This window comes from Geotrypetes seraphini, chromosome 14 (assembly GCF_902459505.1).
Source record: "Geotrypetes seraphini chromosome 14, aGeoSer1.1, whole genome shotgun sequence".
NCBI classification, from domain to species: Eukaryota; Metazoa; Chordata; class Amphibia; order Gymnophiona; family Dermophiidae; genus Geotrypetes; species Geotrypetes seraphini.
This window is the reverse complement of record NC_047097.1, coordinates 24,180,494-24,205,396: the sequence shown is the minus strand read 5'-3', so window position 1 is coordinate 24,205,396 and position 24,903 is coordinate 24,180,494. Positions and strand designations below refer to the sequence as shown.

The following is a 24,903-nucleotide window of genomic DNA, read 5'->3' as shown; positions in this document are numbered from 1 at the left end:
CCCACCCATATCCCCTCTTAACAAATATGGGAAAATGTTATCAGTCATTACAAAAGTCTGTTAATGATCTCCAGATCTTCTGAAATTTACCAAAATAACCTTTCTGTGTTGCTATTGTGCGCTCCATTTTATATATATGGCATACAGAATTCCACCAAAAGTTATAACTTAATCTGTCATAATTTTTCCAATTGTATGTTTCTTTTTTTAATTGAAGGCAATCTGGAAATCATAAAATATGGGTTGTAGATGTGTGGACAAACATCCATGTCATAGCTTTGCAAACCTTCCATGGAAGCTGACCTCAGGTTGGCCAGCAAAATGAGCCTTGACACACACACAAGTGAAAGAAATGCAACATTTTATCCACTTAGACTTCACCTGGCTATGGCCGTCCTGGATTTATTGGAGTCAAAAGAAACAAAAAGCTGATAGAACATTCTAAGGGCTTTAGTGAGCTCCAAATTCAAGGCTGAAATTCAAGGGAAAATTTTGGAAGGATGATTGGTAGGTTAATGTGGAAGACCAATATAGCCTTAAACAGTAGCTTAAGAAATGTGGCAGATCTACCCTATTTTCTTAAAACTGTGTATATAGAGCAGTCACTAAGGCCTTGAACTTACTGACACCAAAACCAAGACCTTCGAGGTCACATTCAGTTTATAATCCAGTGGCTCAAAGGGAGATCTCTTCAGCATTACAGAATTCCTAAGACTCAGTGGAAGGCCTCAATAAAAGTAAGCCTACATCGGAAGGTGCAGAGAGATGGGTCTACTTTTTATAATTGTGACAATATTCATCAACAGAACTTAAATGAACCTGGAATTAGGTTGAAATCTGAGTAATAGATCCAGAAGGTATTCAAGCAGGAATATCTTTTGTGTGTGACAGAAAAAGCAGTCTACTGTCTTTTATTTAAGTGGATTCAGCTTACACCTTTCTCAGAAGTTCAAGGTGAGTTACATTCAGGTACAATATTTTCCAGTCCCCAGAGGTTTTACAATCTAGGTTATACCTGAGGCAATGGAAGGTTACGTGACTTGCTCAAGATCACAGGAAGTTTAAGTGGATAAAATGTTCCTATGGAAAGGGAAACCTCCTAGAATTGCTCTTAAAAAATTGAAACTCCCCAAAAGTAATGGTGGTTTAATCTCCCGAACTTTAAAGATCATCATTGTACATTCAGACTGGCACAAGCTTTACTGTGGTTTAACAAAAATGTTAATTTTGACTCTCCAAGATGGTTAAAACGTGAAGCATCATTAATTTCTCTCAAACAACTATCCTGTTCATCTAAGTTTCGTTTTTTTCATTCTCCTCATGTTATTATAGTTTCCTTTTTTTTTTTTTTAAGTTAAATGCTATTGTATTATATTTCCTATGTGAACTTACTCCAGGGATTATATCAAATCTGATCATGTTATGATCACTGTTATCAAACTACCCTAGAACCATTACCTCCCGCACCAATAACAAGAGGCAGCAATGTTCTAATTTACAGTTGCATTGCTGCTTCCAAAATACTTTGGAAAAAAAAGGCTAATGATACTCAAAGAATGCTGCAGTGCGCCTCATCTACAACCTCAAAAAATCAGATCATGTAAGCCCTTATTACAAAAAAACTACACTGGCTGCCGATGGAGGCAAGGATCACCTTCAAATTTGCTTGCCTCTGCTTCAAAACCTTAACAGGCTCATCTCCAATCTACCTATCGGATCACTTTGAATGTTCAGGCCTCATCCGCACATGGAATGCCCACCTGTTTGCCTTCCCGTCCCTAAAGGGCTATGTCTACAAGAGATTCCTGGACAGATCTCTGACATTCCAAGCAGGCAAATGGTACAAATGTCTTACCACTTTCATCTCTAGCTCACCCTCCAACCAAACTTTCAGGAAATCAATCAAATCCTATCTCTTTGACAAATTCCTCTGACTCCCCCCACCCCCCGCCTTGTAACCTTGCCGACATACCTCCGGATTCCCTGACTACTCCCTACTTGCAATGCTATGCTGATTGACTCATTTGTAACATCACTGTTAACCACTCTGAACTGTTATGGTACTGCGGTATGCAAAAATAAAGTTGTTATTATTATTATTATTAATGATGAGCATGTTCTTCTGTTTGAAAAGTTGAAGACTACCCTGCTTTAGGGGAACCACACAAAAAATCTGCTCCCCAGTCTCTTTTCTTACTGGAATCCTCATCTTTGAGTGGCTAAAATATGTGCATAAATTCAGATTAGCTAACCTGGGGAAAGTAGTTTTACCACCTTGCATAAAGAAATTCTATATTTTGTAAGAAGTGAGGGGTTAAAGAGATTCTATTATTTTTCTTATGCGATATCTTCAGAAACCATTTGGTAAAAACTTTCAATCAGAAGGTGGTTTCAGATATTATGCATTGCGCTGAGATAATATCACATCTCGGAAGACACTTATTTGTTACCCATTTTTCTTTGTGTGGCAGGATATCTCCTAACCCAACCCTTTGTTAAACGTTAACTTACCTTTCCCGTTTTTATGCAGGAATTAATAGTATCTAGAAAATCCGAATTTTTTTCATTTATAGGCACTTCTGTTACATCTTTTCCTATCAATTCGCCTTTTTGATAGCCCATTACTGTTTCAAAAGAAGGATTTACATACTGTGGAAGAAAAGGGGAAAAAAACCTAATAAAGCATCCAAAATTTTTACAAAATTAAAGTTTAACTGTCACATTAGCATACTAGAACAATCTGCCAATTGATAATATGACGACTCAATTGGTTTTCATTCATTTAGTCATGCTATGATATTTAGACAATGAAACAAGCTGAAGATTTTTGGACTAATTTTAGACAAGGGCCTTTAGTTGGCATGTCCAACAGTGGCCTGTTTTACGAAGGCAGCAGTTGCCTATGTGCCTTTATAAAACAGGAACCCAGAACCAGCAGCAGGATTGACCATTTTCTCGCATACAAATGTACACCCATTCTAAAGATACATGTGCGCATGCATTCTATGTATGCACATGCATGTTTTATCAAGTATGAAACTATCATAATTCTGCTTCAACTTGAATGTGTGTATGCCATACTGTCATACTTAACATACCTATTTGGCTGCACAATATAATTTAATAGCCTGTTTCCGTGTGTATAATAGAGGCCGACCAAATTTTGGTTCTTGTGCCAAAATAGGTCTGAAATTAATATTTGGCCTTGCCTTTGTTTTGGCTAAATGCCTACTAGGCCAGTGGTTTCCAACCCTGTCCCTGGAGGACCACCAGGCCAATCAGGTTTTCAGGATAGCCCTAATGAATATGCATAGAGTAGATTTGCATGCCTGTCACTTCCATTATATGAAAATCTCTCTCATGCAAATTCATTAGGGCTAGCCTGAAAACCCGATTGGCCTGGTGGTCCTCCAGGACAGCGTTGGGAACCACTGCACTAAACAACCAAGAGGCAGTAAGTTAGGCCCAGGCAGTGGGCTTCTTCTGTTCATGGGGTGGTAGATAGTAGGGAGAGAAGAAGTATGCTTTGGGAGGCAGGAACTTGGAATCTGCCACTCTACACTCCTCAAAATGCCTATATTTTTCATTCGCACTAAGACCTGAGTAGTTCTTCAGGCCCTGCCTTAATGAGTCTTACTGCTACTTGCTGCTGACTATGCAGAAAATGGTCCAAGAAAGACCCTTTCCTTCCACAATTAGGACCTTAATTAAGCTAAGGAAATCCATCAAGCTGCAACTCTGTGCATATCCCACTTTGGTACTAAAAAAAATTCTAGGCATTTATCCCTTCGTGCTGCTTACAGAGCAATTCTAAGACCCGAGAGGCATAGAAAGAACACCTGGCAGGACACAAAATAAAAACACCTGCCTGGTGTAATAAATAGGTCTGCTTTCTCCAATGTTAAATTGATTGGCATTGCAATAGTTATAATATATTTTGGATTTTTGATGTTAAGCGTCCTATTCCAAGAGGCCTAAAAGGCTTTCTTCAAAGAACAATCTTATCAGGTTTGAAAGTCATACTTTATCTTTGGATTGGACCTTTAAGACCAACATATAGTCATTGGCGTTCTAGAATGTTACACATTTTAACAATGGAAAGTATGCAATTATCAGAATGGGACACTAGACAGGGAAGACAATTTTTTTACTATTTGGCAACCTTATTTAGATACATTAACACAGTCGCATATTATTTAATATGTAATTACAGTTCTAAAATGGGGGAAGGGAAGGGAATTGGGTATATTTGCTTTTAGTGATAATGTTTATTATATATTAACTCTCTAATTTTTTTGTTTTCTTCTTGTATTTGAAATGATTTTTTTGTTTACTATTTTATTTGTATTTGAAACTTAATAATTATGATTTACATTAAATTGGTGATGGTGCAGTGGTGAGATGCATATCGTTCCCCTCCTCACATTCCACAAAGGTAGGAAAAACCATTAATTAAAAATGTTACCCTCAGCCCCTACATCTTTGTTTCAAATTAGCATCCCGCCTCCCAAACATCTACTGGCTACCCCTGGAGGTCAAATGTTGACTGGAATGATTCCCAATCATGCCAGGACAGTTCTAGGTGAAAGCCTCACAATTTTACCACAGCTTGGTAACTAAGCCCCTTAATAGTGTGTAAATAATATATGTACCTCCAGAGCATGCAAATAGTAGAAGATAGCACATTAACCCAAGTATAGTGTAACGTATACGTACAAAAATCTGCACTGCTTGGGGATTGAGTCAGTCCAGATTTGGGGATTTTCCAGATTCTCAAGCAGTACTTTTAAAATTCAGATTTAAGGAATACAGAAGAAATGAAAAAGCCAATTTTGTTGATTTATTTAACAACAAATACAGAATGCTTAATTTATCAAAACGGTACATTTGCAGGAAAACATAAAAAGAAACAGATATAACGGGGCTCATAAAAAATATAAATGTCCAAAAAATTGGCACTTGGACGTCTTAATCGCCGTGCTTTAAGGTGTAACATTTTCCATCAGTTGGATTAATGAACATAGAAATAGTGGCCACAATGTTGCAATTCGAACAGTGTCCACAAGGACTATGACCTTGTATTATAATTTCCTCTTGGTTTTCAAAGAACTCTTTGGACATAGCCAGTGTGACAGTCTTCTAAATTCCTATTTCTTGACTGAGAAAAGATAAATCTTTTATCTGCAAAGCATGGGAGAGTTCTCAAAAGAGGGAGATGCTTTTTATATTTATTGATAATTTTATGCGATGTTTGAGTTTGTTTCACAATGCATGAAATTATCTCCTTTTCTTCTTGAGGTTGTCTATAGTCCAAAAGCGCCTCTCTAGGGTTGCTCAGGGCACGTTTTTATGTAGTTATGATTTTGTGTCTTTTTTCAGTATTGACTTGGATGAATGTGGTTTGCTGCTAGACTGATCCACAAAGTCAGACTTAGACACACTATTGAAAATGCCCCTCTATGCCTCATTGAATTAGACCATATTAGGAGAGTCATAGAAAATATAGGTATTTTACAGTAAGATTTTTTTTTTAATGTTCATTTTTTCCCGTTTGTAACATTTACTGTAAAAGCTTTAGCTTTATTGTCTCTCTCTCTTTTTCCCCCAAGAGACCAGATTTTTGGATGGTTGAGATTGTAATTTTAAAGGATCTGGATTCTCAGGTGATCCAGATTTCTCGCCTTGTACTGAATATAGGCTTCTTGCCTCTGGAAATCTAACCATGCTAACTGACTTAAAGGGCCTGTCAGGATCATGCAACTGCTTCTTTGTCAGACACTGCAGCAAGCACACAGGGCTGCAGAAAAGAGAGTACGGATGATAATGCAAGTGTCTTTAAGAACATAAGAATTGCTGGTGCTGGGTCAGATCAGTGGTCCATCGCGCCCAGGAGTCTGCTCACGCGGCGGCCCCCAGGTCAAAGACTTGTGCCCTAACCGAGACCAGCCCTACCTGCGTTTGTTCTGGTTCAGCAGGAACTTGTCCAACCTTGTCTTGAATCCCTGGAGAGTGTTTTCCCTTATAACAGACTCCGGAAGAGCATTCCAGTTCTCTATCACTCTCTGGGTGAAGAACTTCCTTACGTTTGTACGGAATCTATCCCCTTTTAACTTTAGAGAGTGCCCTCTCGTTCTCCCTACCTTGGAGAGGGGTGAACAACCTGTCCTTATCTACTAAGTCTATCCCCTTCAGTACCTTGAATGTTTCGATCATGTCCCCTCTCAATCTCCTCTGTTCGAGGGAGAAAAGGCCTAGTTTCTCTAATCTTTCACTGTATGGCAACTCCTCTAGCCCCTTAACCATCTTAGTTGCTCTTCTCTGGACCCTTTCGAGTAGTACCGTGTCCTTCTTCATGTACGCCGACCAGTGCTAGACGCAGTATTCCAGGTGAGGGCGTACCATGGCTCAGTACAGCGGCATGATAACCTTCTCCGATCTGTTCGTGATTCCCTTCTTAATCATTCCTAGCATTCTGTTCGCCCTTTTTGCCACCGTCGCACATTGTGCAGATGGCTTCATCAACTTGTCGACCAGTACTCCCAAGTCTCTTTCCTGGGGGGGCTTCTTCTCCAAGTACTGAACCGGACATCTTGTATTCATGTACGGGATTTTTGATACCAACATGCATTACCTTACACTTATCCACATTGAACCTCATTTGCCATGTTGCTGCCAATTTCTTGAGCATGGTTATGTTGCGTTGCAGATCTTTGGGCTAGATTCACTAACCTCACGGATCCGATCCGTTAGCAATCCGATCTGCGAGGTTGCTGGCTGCCCGATTCACGACGCAATCACATGCAAATGGGGGCAATCGGAATCAAGCCCCCAACCAACCGCATAGATCGCTGAACAGTGATCCCGACGCATGCGCAGACCATCTTCTTTGCCTGCAGATGGTCTGTGCATGCTTACAGAGCTTTTGAATTGGTCACTGAAGGGCTGTATTGCAAATGACCTCAGCTAAGAGCTGGAAGTGAAATTGCTCGCACTAATGTATTTCAAACAAAATTAGTAGTAACCTGAATTTTTTGCTTCTGTACACTATAAGTCGTGGACTTGAGGGGGAAGGGGCGAAGGATCTCTTCCCTGGGCAGCAAGGCTTCCTTTGAGTAACGTAAACTAAGCAGTGAAGGAGTTCATAAAGGGTCGATTGTAGATTGCAACAAAATATAGAGTAAACGGCTATAGATGTTCCCAGATGATGCAAATAAGTTGTTGATATGAAGCAGGAAGAAGCGCTCGGCTTAAAAGAGGAGGTGGTCGTGGTGATAAGAAGTTACTTGAGAACTATTTCTAGCCACTAGGGCTTTGATGCCACTGAGACAGGCTTCAGCTGGAAATTACTGAGTTATCTCACTACCTGCCACTTTTTAACTTTGCGAGCCCATGGTTTTAACCCACTTTAAACCTGCGGGTTAAAACCACAGGCTCGCAGTGCGGGGAAGGGCAGGAGAGTCAGGGCAGAGAGCAGGGTGGCAAGAGGAGAGTCGGGGCAGAAAACAGGGTGGCAGAGAGCAGGGCAGTTGCTTATATTTTTGATCAGCCAGCCCAGTCGGTGTCCCTCATTTTTTTTAGTGACTCGCTGCCTGCCTATATTTGCATACTGTTCCCCCTCATTTGCATGTGCAGATCGGATCAGGCGCGGGTCGGGAGTAAGGTTAGTGAATCGGGTCGGGTTCGCTATGTGATCGCAAAGTGGCCGGGACACGATCGGTGTCCATAGTGAATCTAGCCCTTTGTCTGCATTTTTTAAGAGTTAGGCTTTTCTTTCTATACATAATCTTTTTGCCTTTTCTTTGTGTAATATTTTATCAGTGCTTTGAAGAAAGCTTTTCACAGCTGCAGGAGCAATGGTAATAAGGCTTAATTAATGGGAGGAGCTGTAATAAGCTTTTAAGACTCAGGAACAAGCACACACGACTCCACAAAAAAAAGTATTAAGGAGATGCTACTGAAATCTGTATAGTTGCTTTCTGGAAAGGTGGGTCATTTGCTCAGATTTTAAACAATGCCTTTAGAGTTAAAAAAAAAAAGAGCCACAATGGTTTTAGCACAGTGTTTTTCAACCTTTTTACACCTATGGACCAGCAGAAATAAAATAAATTATTCTGTGGACCAGCATCGGTCCGTGGACCAGCAGTTGAAGAACACTGGGCTAAGTTGTGGGCAAGACCCCGCCCATCTCTACCCAATCACCACCCCAGACCCCACCCCCATAATAGTACTAATTGCACCTTGCATGTCCCGTACCTCATCTGGAAACCTTCCCTCTGACGTTGCAACGTCAGAGAGAAGGCTTCCAGATCAGGTGCAGGATGCCCGTGGCTTTGTGCACTGAATCAGTTAGGAAGAGGGAGCTGGCCCGAACATAACGCCGCTTCGATCGCAGCGTGGACCAGCGGTTGAAGAACACTGTTTTGGACCTGATGCACGTGCTGGCCCTGTGGACCGGCAGGAAATTTCTGTGGACCGGCACTGGTCCATGGACCGGTAGTTGAAGAACACTGTTTTAGCAGACGTCCTGCACAAGCCTTTTTATATCATCCATCTTTACTATAGGCATGTCCTCATAATCACCTTTCAATTCAATCCTCACAGAATGCTGCTCAGACCCCACTAAGGTCTCACTTCAAGCAATATCAGAAGACAAGTTGTTATAGGAGTCTTTCATACAGAGGGGCAGGTTTTTCCCTATCTACCTATTAATAAAGCATTGCTTGCAAACTTGAACAGGTCCTTGGTGGCAATGGATACAGAATAATAGCTTCCACAGAGTATCAGCTATCCTCGGGTGGCTTAGCATAAAATGAATGATGCCAATAATTGCTCTGTCCCATAGCATCTGTTTACTATTGCAGTTTCTCAACCTTTTCAAACCAAAGGCACAAATACACCAAAAAATATGCGACACACAAACTTATATGGGACAGACAGTGTGGATATGAAGAGGACTCATAAAGTGAAAGGTAGAGAATGATTCATAGGTGAGAAGGACTCAAGAGGAGACAACTCAGGATGAGGAAGATGAGGCAGTGTGTGCAATTTATGTGCACCCTGTATACTGCCCATTAATTCTCACACTCCAGGAATCATACTGTACCTATGAAAGTGAGATAATGTGTGATTACATATACTAAACATGCAGGAGCTTCCTTCTTAACAGTCACTGCTAGGTCTTCTGTGGTAAGATGTTGAGAGCAGGGCGCAAGTGCTGGTCTGAACCTAAGCGAGGAACTCCAGAGCGACTTGTATCAGTTAGAGAAATGGGCAGAGCAATGGCAGATGAAGTTCAACGTGGAGAAATGCAAAGTAATGCATTTAGGTAGTAAGAATAAGGAACACGAGTATAGAATGTCAGGCGCAACTCTGAGTAAGAGCGAACAAGAAAAGGACCTGGGTGTACTGATAGATAGGACCCTGAAGCCGTCGGCACAATGCGCGGCAGCGGCAAAGAAAGCAAACAGAATGTTAGGCATGATAAAAAAAGGAATCACGAGTAGATCGGAGAAAGTCATAATGCCGCTTTATAGAGCAATGGTCAGACCACACTTGGAATACTGTGTCCAACATTGGTCTCCCAACCTAAAGAAGGATATAAAACTGCTGGAGAGGGTGCAGAGACGAGCAACGAAGCTAATAAGAGGTATGGAGAACTTGGAATATGAGGAACGACTCAAGAAACTGGGACTGTTCTCCCTTGAGAAGAGGAGGCTGGGAGGGGACATGATCGAGACGTTCAAAATGCTGAAAGGCATCGATAAAATAGAGCAGGAAAATAAATTATTTACATTGTCCAACGCGACACGGACAAGAGGACATGGTTTGAAGCTAAGGGGGGACAAGTCCAGGACAAATGCCAGAAAGTTCTGCTTTACACAGCGAGTGGTAGACGCCTGGAATGCTCTCCCAAAGGAGGTTATTAAGAATCCACTGTGCTAGAATTCAAAGGCAAATTAGATGCACATCTCCTTACGAGAGGCATAAAGGGATATGGGTGACTAAAACTACATCAGGTGTATACCTGACTGGGCCTCCGCGTGTGCGGATCGCCGGACTCGATGGACCATGGGTCTGATCCGGAGATGGCAGTTCTTATGTTCCGGCAGTGATGACTTTTCCATGCCAAGCCCCTGATCAGGTCAGAAGGGATACTGATGTGGCATGGCAAAATGGTCAGGGAACACTTCATATTACTGTGTCCTTTAAGAAAACTAGAAACACATGTAAACATTTTTCCTATCTTTAGAGGTAATGAAGACAAGCCATATTGCATTAAACTGTGAATAAACCCTGGGAAATTAATCAACCGTCACTCAATTCATTCCATTCCATCTTCCCCTTTCACTAGCCACAAAGTCACACAACCCCCAACACCTACTACAGTAATTTAGTATTATACCTTATTTATTCAAGGAAATTAAAACACTTAACCTCGTTTTCCTAAATCACAGAAACTTTGTTCTTCCCTAATATCTTTTGGCAACTTATTCTGTTAAGGGTAATGTTTTTCTTAATATTTGCATGCTGCACAAACCATATTGTTAGGTCTTCCATCAAAAATCCGGAGCAGACTGCAGAGAAATATACACCTCAGTACCCCCTTCAGATATGAGGGGCCATTTCCTCTCAAAGCCCTAAATGTTAGCTTCAAGCTTTTCAATCTGTTTCCTGTTTTCACTGGCAACCAATGCAACTTGTGGTTTCCTTAGCACTATTCTTGAGGCAAAAATTTTGTACAAACATCTTATTAGCATTACTAGTAGCCCTATTAAAAGAAGGTCCAAGATGGCCTTAAGGCACGCTGATGCCTAGAAATGGTCTCTATTGTCTTTTATTGGTGTGGCTCATCTTCTTTTTCTACCTGCGTAGTAGTTAGAGCAATGACCTCAGCACCCTGAGGTTGTGGGTTCAAACCCCATGCTGCTCCTTGTGATCCTGGGCAAATCACCTAATTCTCCACTTTCCCAGGTAAATTAGATAGACTGTTAGCTCGCTGGGACAGATAGGGAAAATGCTTAAGTACCTGACAGTAAACCGCTTAATACACCTTGTCCAAGCGGTATATTAAATTCCATCTTTCCCTTTTCTCTGCTGCCCAATGGATCAAAAATTTCTGACTCCACCTCTTATACTTTCTGACCCAACACTGTCAACTGAACTCATCAGCAACCATTTGGATACTGCTGTTAGTCTGATCTGACTGGGCTATGCCTTCCCAATGCAAAAAAACGAGAACACTCTTCATCAACTGATCTAAATAACATTTGTTAAGAGACTCTCGCTAGACCCTACTAGCTCTGCTTTCCTTTTGGTGCTATGGTCAACAGGAAGTAATCCAAAATTCAGACCTACCAAATGCCATTTAAACCCAGAAGAATATGCCTCTAACATACTGAGGAGACAGAAAAAAACATGATGAAATCAGGTGCATTAAGCTCAATTCAAACTCTCAGTTGGTTTATAATCACTATAGAGGAAGAGTTGGAATGCCATGAAGAATTTACAAGCAAAACAAACATATTGAAATAAAGAAGCATCATCAAATGTTAGGGAAGGAAAATGGCTGGAACTCAATCTTAAGAATGTTCATCTTTACTATCAGGCTACTATTTAACTTTTCTGGTTTCTAAATCGCTTTTCAAATGCACCAATCAGATTTTAAGGCCAGATGGGACAGACATGTGGGATCTATCCGCAAAGATAGATAGGGAGGGTCATTGGAGTGGGCAGACTTGATGGGCCGTGGCCCTTATCTGCCGTCTATTTCTATGTTTCTATGTTTCTAATTTGTGTTATAGAAGTTACTTAAGTATTACTGAATTTGCTTTTTATGCTGTTATATATAGCATACCTGAATTATATGATCTTCACTTGTGATTTCTATGGCTTCTTGGCTTTTCTCTAATGCTGTAAATAATGAACTGCAAGCCCTTGAGAAGAAAAATAAAATCAACTTATGAACAGAAATATATTGGGGCAAGGTACAGGGAGTGGGGAGGGACTTGAAGTATATAAATTAGTTCTTAGGACAAAGAGGTTAGTATAGATACTGTCACACAGAGGAAGAGGAACACATACGGTGTTCTAGTGAGAAACAGAGGCAATACATAGAGGAGTTCTCAGGGCAGGGAGGTCAGCAGAATGTTTACACTCATCTATTTTGATAGACAGTTTCATTAGGATGACTATAAAATCTGGAAACCAAAATAAATGGAGTGAAATATGTATGTGTGTGTGTGGGATAGTTGTTTTTGGGTTGTTTGGTTGGTTTTTTTTTGCTTTGATGTTAATGCAAATACTTTATGCACTGGAAAACTGCATGCTAAGTGGCTATGCAATAATGGAAAGTATGCGATTACTATCCATAAGAGAATAGCAACTAAATCTGTATTCCCGCATGACCATTTAGGAGCACCCGCTTATGCCAGCTCAAAGGCTGATGTAAACAAGGGCACCTAAATGTGTCAGATACGCGTGTAAATGCAAGTATCCTGTAACATAAATGGACATATTCTGGGCATGTCCTTTATTTATTCATTCATTCATTCAATTTTCTATACCATTCTCCCGTCCATGCCCTCCCATATTCATGTCCTTTTTGAAGACGCACACTCTAGACTTTACATGCCCGCATTTCAAAATAGCAACTAAGCACAATTGCATGCAACTGCAAACTGGTCTCAGTCAGAGCTCTGAAACATATTTCAAGCAAAGAGAAATCAGCTACTAAACCTGAGAATTAATAAAACGGTGCTACTAGTTCATGTATCTACAAAATCATTTTAATTGTTCTGCTTTTTAATCAACATTCATTTACTAATGTTCAAACACATTCAAAAACATCTGCAAAGTAATTAACACCATAGTTTACATTTTCTTGAAATACAGAAAAATTACCTAAGTTTGAAACGTGCAAGTACCTCTCCAAATTCCAGTTGGATCAGCTCATTGTAACAGGCCATAATATTAGAATTTTCTATGTATCTCTAGAAAGTTAGAAATAGAAACTGAGTCAGCTGTGTAGGTACAAGAATATATGGTTTGTATAAAAAATAAACACAGGCTCTATGCACCTGGTATTTCTCTGAGGATTGTTTGTAAGTCCATTTTATCATGTACTTGTTTATTAAGGGCTCCGTTTACGAAACTGCGTTAGCGATTTAACGCGCGTAATAGCGTGCTCTAATTTGCCAGCCGCTACCGCCTTCTCATGAGCAGGCGGTAGTTTTTCAGCTAGCGCAGGGTCAGCGCGCGCTAAAAAGGTGCGTGCGATAAAGCCGCTAACGCGGCTTCATAAAAGGAGCCCTACGTGTTCATTTTAAATACTGTGTATGTAAATTATGTAAACCGTTTAGTGTTAAACGGTATATAAATTTTTTTAAATAAATCATTTTAAAATAAATAATATGGAAATATGAATTCTATACATACACACTATAGACGTAACATAGGGGCTCTTTTACAAAACTGTGATAGCAATGCTGCTGCGATAAAGGGACTGAAGTGCATTCGATCCATGTGGCCTTCGGTGTATTTACTGCGGCAGCATCACTGTGACTTTGTAAAAGGGGCTCATAACGTGGAAAATGGGTTCCAAACTTTTATACTGCATTGCGAGTCCATGTTAGGTCAGGTCTCTAAGTAACAAAACAACAAAAATGGAGGCACTGGAGAAAAATATTCAAATACATCAAATGATATATCTCCAGTTAAAGTCTGTAAAAATGCTCAATAGCTTAACCCCTTGTCAACATTTTCAAACAAAGATAGCTGGATAGGGGTTAAGCTATTGAGCATTTTTGCTACCAGTGCAGACTTTAACTGGAGATACTGGTATATCATTTGATTTATTCGAGGTCTATGAGTAACTGCATCCCTACCTCTTAAAAACATGCTTTTGCAGGCAAAGCCACACACTCCAGTAGTTCAATAAAATGCTGCATGTCTCATTGATAAATCACCCAAATGTTGTTATTGTAGGACTTACTATACTGCCTTTTCAAAAGTCAGCACAGTTTACAGACAACTCCAATTTATAAAATCAAACGATAGATATCATTCACTCAAACATACTCCACAGGGACCAGTCAAAAATTTAAAACAATGGTGTCTGCACAAACAGCTCTCAATTGGGTGAACCGTATGCTTTTTCAAACAAATATGTCTTCATTCATTGCTGCTTTGAAAGTTGGAAATGATATTAACCCCCTAACTGATGGCAGTAAATTATTCCACAATTGTTTATTGTAAGCTTCTATACCGCTGCTAATGAATGGGGGAGTCAATTCAGAGCAGTTTATAGGAGTTACAGTACAGAGTTTGCATTTCTTGGGATGGTTTCAATACAGACATTATTAAACCATAATCAATACTTGTGCTTTTGTAAAGGTGTTAAAATACAGAGTTAGCGTTTTCTGAGTTGGTTCTCAATACAGCCCTCTTAAGCCATGATCAATCCTCTTTCTTATTTCCACCTATAATATATAATCAATCTACCTATTTATATTTACCTACTTGTACATACCTATATAAAATATATCTCATATTTATTCATATTATACCTTTTTATAAACCACATGTGTCAAACACAAGGCCTGTGGGCCGAATCCAGCCTGCCTGGACATTTTATGCGGCCCACGGTGACTATGTGCCTGATACTACACTGTAGTGAAACCCTCTCCAGGAACCTCCTTCAGTCCGGACTCCCCCCACCTACCACCTCCTCGCTGCTGAAATTTAAAATCTTCAGGCAGCCAACGGTGCAACAAAGCCAGCCTCCCGCCGTCAGCCTGACCCGGAAGAGTTCTTTCTTCAGCGTCCTGCCTATGCAGAAAGATGAAATATTACAGAAAGAACACTTCTGGGACAGGCAAACGGCAGGAAGCTGGCTTTGTTGCACCATCAGCTGCCCAAAGATTTTAAATTTCAGCGGTGGGGAGGTGGGGGAGTCAGGAACTGGGGACAGTCGTACCATAGGATCCAACTGAGAGGGGAGGGCTGGGGTTGGGAATGAGGGAAGGACATGATGCATGGGTTGCAGGGGGAGGGGGGTTGGGAAAGCAAGAAGGGCAGAGGCTGCACGGGCTGGGGCTTAGGAAGGTAGGGAAAGAGATGATACCAGTGGGTGAGGGAGGAGAAAAAGAAAATTCTTGAATATAGGGTGTGGAATGGGAGGGAAAGAGAGATAGTATACATGGGGAAGAGGGAGAATTGTTGGACATGATAATGGTGGAAAGGAGGGAGGGAGAAATGTTACATTGGGAGAGAGAAGATATGACTCAAAGAAGGGAGAAATGTCAGATTCTGGAGAACAGTGATGGAAGAGGGGAAGAGAGAGGTGTCAGACCACTGGAATGGGAAGGAGAGAGAGAGAGATGCCAGACCATGGAATGTAAGGGAAGGAGGAGATAGACAGAGAGAGATGCCAGACTGCAGGAAGTAGATGAGAGAAGGAGAGAGATGTTAGACCTCAGGAAGAGGGGGGAAGGAGAGAGAGATGAAAGACCATGGGAAAGGAGAGAGATTCCAGGCTATGAGAAGGAGCGAAGAAAGATGCCAGACCATATGAGGGGGGAAGGGGGAAGATAGAGTTGCCTGACCATGGGAAAGGAATGAGATGGTGCACAGGGATGGAGGGGAGGGGAGGGGAGGGGAAGGGAAAACAGGGGAAGGAGATGGTGCACAGCAATGGGTGTTGTAGGGAAGAGATAAGAAATGTTTCTTATGGATAGATGGGAATAGGGGATAAGAGGGGGCAGATGGTTTACATGGATAGATGGGAAGGGAAGACATAGAAAAGTAGATAGATTTTGAAAAGAAAGCAGAAAAATGGAAGAAAATTGACTGTTAAAAGTTAATGCTAAAGATGGATGTACAGCAGAAAGTGAAGGAGAGAAAAACAGCAAATGGATAAGGTGGCCCTGGATACACAGTTAAGAGCATAGACAGAAGTGCAGCCAGAGACTGGGAAAAGATAATTTGAAAAAAAAAAATCATTTAAACAACAAAGGTAGAGGAAATGATTTTATTTTCAATTTAATGATTGAATTGTGTCAGTTTTGAGAATTTACATCTACTGTCTATATTTTGCACTGTTCAGGAAGAAATGCATTTGTTTCTATTTCTCTGGGGTTGCACTGCATACAGAGTCTGCATTTAGAATTTTGTTTGTATATATTAGTACTTTCGTTTGTGGTTCCATATTTGCATAGGGGTTATCTGTGTTCTTCATGTATGACCAAGGCAAGGTGTTGTGGTAGGAATGAATGTTGAGAAGCATACAGTGTGCTTTGTGTAGTTTAATTTTGTGGTTAACCATTATGTGTTGTTAATAAGATTATAGTGTGTAACATATGAAAAATGAATGGAAAAAAATGGTATTACAATTAGTACTATTATGGGGGCGGGGTCTGGGGTGGAGCTTCCCCACCACCAAAACAAAAAAGTGTTCCGCTGCCTATGCCTAGAATATCTATTTGAATAAAGTTGGGATTAAGTGTGATAACATCTATGAGGTGAAAATAACCAGGTGAATCACTGGAATGGTGTCTCAGGGTGAGGAAGGATCTATACTTCTACTAAGTATCTTAATAAAAAAAATTGGCCCGCAACTTAGCCTGTGTTTTAGATTTCTGCCTCTTATGTGATTGAGTTTGACACCCCTGTTATAAACACATAAATATATACATCCATAATTAGTATCGTGTACTGTATTCATACTACTCCTATTTAAGTTCACGCTTAGTGTCTGTATCATGATTTATGTTCATCTTGGAAATACTAACTGTGCTATGATTATCTTATCCCCTTGTCCTACTGTGTTTATCCTATAGATATTCCTAGTGGAAAATAGCCAACTATCTCTTCTTTGTTGCATTATTGGCTACAGTATTCTGTGAAGATGGCGGCCTCCATCACTTTCTTGAACTTTCCGGTGTCCTTTTCTAGTTTTAGTTCCTTAGGAAGGGTGTTCAGCTACCTTGGAGCCATCACTGAGAACATTCTTTTCCTGATGCTTTTGTATTTGATATCTCTGAAGGAGGGTTTTTCCAGCAGGAGGTTTTGGCTTGAGTGTAGGGCGCATGCTGATGTAGTTTGTCCACTAGATATTGTGGTTCTGAGAGATGAACAATTTTGTGTCAGCAACAAGATGTTGGGACACAAGAAGAACAATACTCAGGTTCTGGTCAATTCTTTTGAGGAAGGAGGGAGAACTAATCGATGTGCATAAATAGAGAGGAGCAACCTGGTTGGTGTATTTGCAGCTATTAAATCTGAGAGATACGATGGGATACCTAAATGAAGAGCTTTGAGGGAGAAGCACAATAGTTTGAAATGAATGTGATAGAAGACCGGAAGTCACTGAAATGGTCAAAGGAGTTGAGTGCAATGATCAAAACAGCCTGCTCCACAAAGAAATCTAACAACTGTATTGTATAATGTTTGTAGGCACTTCAATTAAGTCTGAGTTATCCCCGTATAGGCCACATTACAGTAATCAAGGTGTAAAGTGAAACTGGTTACAACATAAGAAAACACAGGTTAAATTTAACACTCTAATTTAGTAAATGAGTCTAGAGTCTACTGTTTTGTTTCCTCTCATTTCTTCCATTTTACAAGCTCAATAATGATTTCAAATGAAGAATATGACTCATGTTCACATTTTCTGATTGCACCCATTGAAGAATAGTATCCTTGGCTGCTAAAGCCACTGTTATTTTTGGTGGTGGAAATGGAGAGTCATCTTCATCGTTGCTGTCTTGAGTTAGATTTTCAGCTTGGGACTGAAGGCTTAAAGCAATCATTGCAATTGTCTGTTCAATACAAATCCATTCCATGGTGTCCTCAATACTACACACAAACAGGGAAATTATGATAATATCAGACTGACCAGAATACTCACTAACAATAGAAAAATATGCAAACTGGCACAGTGCACCCTCTCCAAAAACTAAATAGAACTTCAAATTGCCATTTTTAAACAGTGCTCAGAGGTTTAAATCTCAGACCAAACTATGTGTACACACCCGACTTCTTAATTGTCTGTGTCTAGACTCTCAATCATCACACATGTTTTAAAGCATTATTGTCCATTTAATGGATATAGTGACAAAAAAATCACTTATCTGTTGCTGTTGGACTGAAAAACTTCTTTGGGTTCTAACACTAATGAAACTTGTTATGAAACTGGTGTGTAAACAAAACACAACACATGCAAAAAGGATTACAATCTGCTACACTTGTTTGCAACAGTAGCTCAAAACTGAATACAAAATAAAACACTTAGGAGACTTCAGAAGGTACCTGTTTTTAAACACTACCTTCACTCTTGAATGTCACTTAGTGAGCACTCGACGCCATCTGTTTAAATGGAACTGCACCAGAAATGACATCACCCGCATGACGCGGGAGCTTAGAACACATCATGCTTAGTGAACGGGACCACAAACCTTCATCATTTCAAATTTTGTGATGCAAAAAGGCCCACCACTCAACTTCCTTGTTTAACCCTTTGGAAGTAACTATCTCCCATGTATAAATCCATTGCCACTCTTTTCTCCACAATACTCCTGACAGATTGCCCCCCCTCCTCCCCCCCTCCTGGTAGCAGCTTGGGTGCTTCCAAAACAGCGTATTTGAGATCTAAGGTGTATCCTTTCTCCTGCCAATAAACAGTGAGTGGAGCTGTGACATCACCTCTCCGGATTTTGCTGAGATGCTCTACGTCAGTGGTATTCAACCCAATCCTTAGGGACCACCTAGCCAGTTGGGTTTTCAGGATATCAACAATGAATACGAATAACAGAGATTTTGAAAACCCAACTGGCCAGGTGGTCCCTGAGGACTGGGTTGAATACCACTGCTTTACGTGTTTTAATGCTTCTGACAGTATATCTGATGTAAAGCGAACTGAATGGACATTTTATCACGTACACCACCCCTTTCGTGTTGAAAATAATAAATGAGGGTTCACTAACTCTTTCTACAGCAGCTATGTCCTTGTTGTGAAGCTGCTTAGCCATGTCTGGTCATGTATTGAGAGCTTGTTATCAGTTCCTGCAAATTTTTGCCTCTAGCATGGGGGCGGGGGGTGAGGGTGTCACAAACATCTCATGACTCTGTAGTACATGTCAATATTTCTGAACGGCTTTCTTGATTTGGAATGCTCTATAGGAGTAAGGCAAAAACACTATTCTTGTTGATTCTGCGGGGCATGATTCTCCCAAGAGCCAATCCCTCTGTGCATTTAAAGCTCTCTTGTAAGCCTTCTGGATGATGATGGGCAGGTAGCCTTTTTCCTCAAATTTCTGCCACGTCTCGGGCATAGGCTTTGTAGTCAGCAACTGAATTACATAATCTGCACAATCTTAGGAATTGGTTGACAGGTAATCTCTAAGATGACACGGGTGATACTGGTAAATGTCATACTGAAGTAAATTATTTCGGTCAGTTTCTTTCCGGTAGATAATTGTCAAGAAGGAAGACCCATGCAGAGTAATTTTAATGTCTAAGAATGATATTGAAGTAGCACTCATGACGGGAGTAAATTGCAGATTTAACCATTGAACAAAAATCAGAAACTCTTCTGCAGATTGTAACCAAACCAAAAAGATGTCATCGATAAAGCGTTTCCATGAATACACATTTTTAAAGTGATCTGAAGAACACAAAAATGTTTCTTCAAAAGCTGTGACATAGAGACATCAATGGTGGGGGACATCGTGGCCCCCCATTGCCATGCCTTTTATTTGCATGTAAAATCTATCATCAAATAAATTAGTTCTTGTCTAGAGCTATCTTGACGCTTCCCTTACAGTTCCCCACCTCCAAACTCTTTTTTTTTTTTTGCTGGTTTTTAGTTTTGGTTAATGCATTTTGGTGCCAAAATACTGCCACAGTGGCCATCTTGGATTTCCCAATTAAAAAAAAAAAAAAAGTTATCTAGAACCTTCAAATCATCTCGTTTTGCCTCAAAACTGGCAGAGATGGAATCCTCAGGCTCATTTATCTTTAGTTCAAACCAAGTTTGCTCTGGATGGATATCCAAAGAGTGCCCCTGCACTATGTGCTGCGCAGCACGTAAATGGGGTGGGTGGGGGGGAAGCAGCTAGCTTATCCTTCTCTTTGCACTCTAGAGACGAGGTCCTGTGGCTCCGCCCAAAGGTGTAATCAAAGGGAAAGACTCTCAGAATAGCTTTGTGGGTAATTGTGACAACTGATATCAGCCTGTCTGGCTGGAGGCTCACTGTAATGGGCGCCCGATCCAGGGCGAGTCTCATGAGAACTGGCAGCAGCCATTCAGGGTGCGGCTCAGGCCAGGTAGGAGCACAAAAAGCTCGCCCTTGCCCGGTACACCGCTGGACCGCGAGAACTTAGGCAGCCATTCAGGGAGGGAGGGGCTCAGTGCAGGGCAGGAGCATGGAAAGCTCCTCCTGCCTGATACACCATTGGACCGCCAGAGATTCAAAAAGCCAAAAAGGTACGCAGGCAATTGTTAAGAGTCAGCCAGGACAGGAGACGGGATATAGCCCTCCTGTCCTGGCCTACCAGGTCATACAGCAGGCTGGCAGAGGCCTGCAACAAGTCTAGGAAGGGGGAGAGGCAGGGAGGGCAATGACCCGAATATAAGATGAGACCCCCATTTTTGAGCTATTTTTGGGGCTCAAAAATCTCATCTTATATTTAGAGTATATACAGTAAGTTCTATTTGAACCAGTAACCTAAAAGAAAACAAAATCCCTATTAATTCTTGCTAAGCACCAAGTCATCCTGTTCCCCATCACAACTGGTATTTTGTTTATATAGAATTATATATCTCTTTCTATCAGGGTGATGTCTCTAAATGGCATCTGAAAAATAAATCTTTTCTAATAGATACATAAAGATAATCTTTAAAGAATGTCCTGAGAAGGGTCCTCAGATCTACATTCCTAAACAAAGCTTAAAGAGGATTGTCTCAATTTCATTCATAGAGCCTTACAAAAAAACTAACAAACCTCCTCATGTTTATAATCAATTTTCTACTCTGTATATAAATTAATGTTCAAACAACCATAAAGTTATTTCTTTAGTAATCCATATTCAAATACTAATATAATTATTACTTTAACAAAATGTAAACAAGTTTTAGGCTTACCATAATGAACCTCACTCCTAAGCTGTATTTACAGTATGTCACTATTAATTTTTTTTCTATTCACAGACCTAAAGTGACACACAAACACATTATAAGAAATACAGAAATATTAACAAGAAAACTCCTTACAAAGTCACTTATAAGAATTAGCGTATGCCAAGACCATAAATGTTTAGAGCTAAAAGAGGAACAAGCTTAAGAGAAATAGATTATAGAGCTACTATCATAGGCCTCCAGACCTACTTACCACCAACAAAAGACTCAAAGGCACAAAAAGCATGGACGTAAACATCCAAAGTCTATCTTCATTAGTGGATTATGAACAAGCTGCTCACAGCAATAAGTCCCAATGATGCAACATCTGGTTATTCAGCATTTCTAGATGACCTGGTGGTCAGATAATCCAGGGTCACGGCAACCATCCACAGGCCCACTTGGGCCTATCTTAGAAGCCCTGGTAGTCTAATTGCATAGACAGGGCAGGAGCAATCCTGATCACTCCTACCCATGCCAGCTTTGCTTTCAAAATAGCTGTATGAACAGGTATGACCTTCAGTGACTAAAGGATCGAGTACTCCTGCCCTGTCTACCCTATTAAACCACCAGGGCTTGTAAGGTAAGGATGGGGCTGCTGCTGCTCCTCAGGGGGAGGGAATGCACCACATGGCAGTGGAGGGGGGAGGGAGGGAATAACATGCAGTGGAATGTATCTGATAGTTTCAGTTATCTGACTACCCATCAGTCCCATTTATGTTGGAAAATCAAAAAACTAAAGGTATTCTGTAAGAAGGAGCTGTAAATGTTAGTCATCTCAAAGATCACTGCAAAGTACTTATAGCAGAAAATGTCTATATGGAAAGGCATAATAAATTGGCCTGTCTCATCCCCTGAAAACTTTGTAAATACAATAGGTTGTATTCATTTTTTACTATTTTGTATTTCACTGATTGTCCAGTTTTTTCTCTTTTGTGGAAACCGCCTAGAATTCTTTTGATTAAGGCGGTATAGAAAAATAAAGTTATGTTATGTCATCATCATATCAGAAAAGTACCAAGATCATTACCCTCAGATAATTATGAAGAATACAGAAATTATGATCACCTAAGATGTCTCCAACCCAACTGGATGTTGTAAAGTTTACAAAGTTCCCAAAGGAAGAGATGTGCCACTATATTGTGCCATTAGAACTTCACAGCTGGCTATGAGACATTTCTAGCTATTTCTTATAGAATCTATATAAGTCTGTTTTGTCAGGGTTTTTTTTTTCCTATATTGGCTGTGAAATTGTCTTGTCCGTGATCCACCAACCTGACCTTCAACTATCAATTCTCTCAGCCTTAGATTTCAGTCTACCTCATTTTGGGGTCCTTTAACTAAGGCGTCCAGTTTTCACTGACATATAGTTACTGAACATTTTGTACTTTCCACTGTGTACAGTATATTCGCCATTGTTTTCCCTAGTTTGGTGATCTAATTCTTTAAAGATTTTTTTTTTCTCATTTTGAAAATTCTTTGTGCACTGATGGATTCTCATGCATTCCTTCTCATCAAAATGCTTGTCCATTTAATGATGAAGATAGACTCTGGATGTTTACTTTCATACTTCCACCCTTTCTATGCGCTTTAATCTGTTGATGCTATTAACCAGGCTTTTAGGTCTGCAATGGTAGCTCCACAAGTATAATCTAATTCTATTTTCTCTTTGGCCTGTGGGAATGTATAGTCTTGGCATACACTGATGCTTATAAATGATCTTGTGAGTGTGAAGGAGTTTTTGTTTATGCATCCAGTTTTTCAAAATATTTAAGAGGCCATTCTACAATTCTAAGCTGCATTAGTTTTAGGATTGCAAGCTGACTGATAGTTTGCATCTTATTCCAAGATAATAATAATAAATTAATTTATACTTGTATACCGCAATATCTCACACTTCAGTGCGGTTTACAATAAGAACTGTAAAAACACAGCAAATTTACACCACAAAGCACAGTACATTATATATAAAATAAAACATTGGTAAGAAGAAAAACTTAAGATCAAACCACTAAAACTTTTGTTTCAAAGTCCTGACTGAAGGATAGGGTTCTATTAAGAAATCTTTTGTATACACAGCCTTTTATTGAGGGGGGAAAAATAAGGTTGTGTTTCATGAAGAATGTCTGTTTTCTTCTAGTTCAAAATGATCTGAAAGATAACTTGGTATAAGACCATATAATGTTTTATAACAAACTAGTTTTTAATCCTGTTACATTAACTGGTGCTAGAATAGAGATTAGTCTGATCCAGTATGGCTATTCTTCTTATGTCTTACCCCCATATTCAGGCTCCCATTTCCCCTTTTACCTTCCCCATTTCCACCTTTTTTCACCAACTTAAAAATCTGTCCCCTTTCTCTGTCCTTCACCTCCATAGAACTCCCTCTCCATTCCTCCTTTCCCCATCAACCTTTGCTTCTGCATCTTCACTTATTCTTCCAGCTCCTATCTCCTGCCCCTTTCTCTCACATGTCCCCTTTTGTAGATCCCTTCTCCCACCAACCCCTTTTTTCATCCCCAGCTCACTTCTCTCACACATTCCCTTTTTATAGCCCCCAACCTTAACCCCCTTTTCATACCCAGTCTCCTTATCATACCTGTCTTCCTTTTCAGCCCCCAAATCCAGATCCCTTTTCTCACAATTCACCTTTTGCAGTCCCAAGCTCCAGCCCTCTTCTCTGAACTGTCTTCTTTTAACAGCCTCCTACAGCAGGTCTTTTTTCCCAAGAACCCCCCTTTAAAGCCTCCTTCTCTCACATGTCCCCTTTTTTCAGCCCCAGCTCCAACCCCCTTTATAGCCCTCCACAGCCCCCTTCTCCCATCTTTTCACTTTCAGCCTTCAGCCCCAGCCCCCTTTTCTCACATGTCCCTTTTGCAGCCTCCTTCTCACACATATCCCCATTGTCAGCTTCTAGCTGCTTTCTTTAACATGTTCCCTTTTTACAATACCGACCCCAGCTCCAGCCCCCTTCTCCCACCTACCCTTTTTTTCCACCTCCTAGTTCCTGTTGGCACTGTGGAGGCTTTTTAGGTACACTGACTTCTGGCACTGTGGAGTGGATTAGATGAATTCTGACAAAATAATGTGAGGCGTTGAGGTTTTGAGTTTTCAGCGTTTTTTATGTTGCTATTCCCTGCCCGGCGGTTTTGTAGCAGAGCAAATACGGTCGATTGTTGTAGGGAGGCATGGACGCAGCGATTACGTTTTTACATTGATATTATCGTGTGCTCAGATGCTTCTCTGCTCGGTGGTTCTATTGTACTGCGCATGCGTGGCACGGAGTTTCAATCGTAGTGCGCGAACTAAGGTTTTATTATTATAGATACAGGCAAATTTAAAAATTATTCTAGCCTCTACCAGAAGCCAACGCAACTTTCGATAGTATGGTGTTATATGTTCTGATTTTTTTAGATTGAAAATTAGATGCATGACTAGCTGTATTTTGGATGATTCACACCCTTTTAATGATTTTTTGATAAGAACCTAGATAAATGATGTTACAATAGTCTAAAATACTGAGAACCAAGGACTGTACAATCAAACTAAAAGGCAAAAAATCAAAATAAGATTTAATTGTGTGAAGCACTTTTCAATATCAGTTTTAATCTTCTCTAATATTTTTATTACAGATTTTATTACAGATTTTCTTTTAATTTATGCTAGATTTCTGCTCTTTCCTCAGCCCTAGATATTTATATTCACATTCCTGTTAAAGTTCCTTTATGTCA

At 40.3% G+C, this 24,903-nt stretch overlaps 1 protein-coding gene across 4 annotated transcripts in view; it reads right to left on the bottom strand.

Moving 5' to 3' along the window:
* PDE8A (phosphodiesterase 8A) overlaps positions 1–24,903 on the bottom strand; it is a 237,476-nt gene that overhangs the window by 53,172 nt on the left and 159,401 nt on the right. For all 4 annotated transcript variants that reach the window (XM_033920337.1, XM_033920336.1, XM_033920333.1 and 1 more), the window contains 3 exons: positions 12,901–12,989; positions 11,855–11,933; positions 2,512–2,649 (listed from right to left, as the gene is read on the bottom strand). In XM_033920337.1, coding sequence (XP_033776228.1) covers positions 2,512–2,649; positions 11,855–11,933; positions 12,901–12,989 — 306 coding nt within the window. The remainder of the gene's footprint in view (positions 1–2,511; positions 2,650–11,854; positions 11,934–12,900; positions 12,990–24,903) is intronic.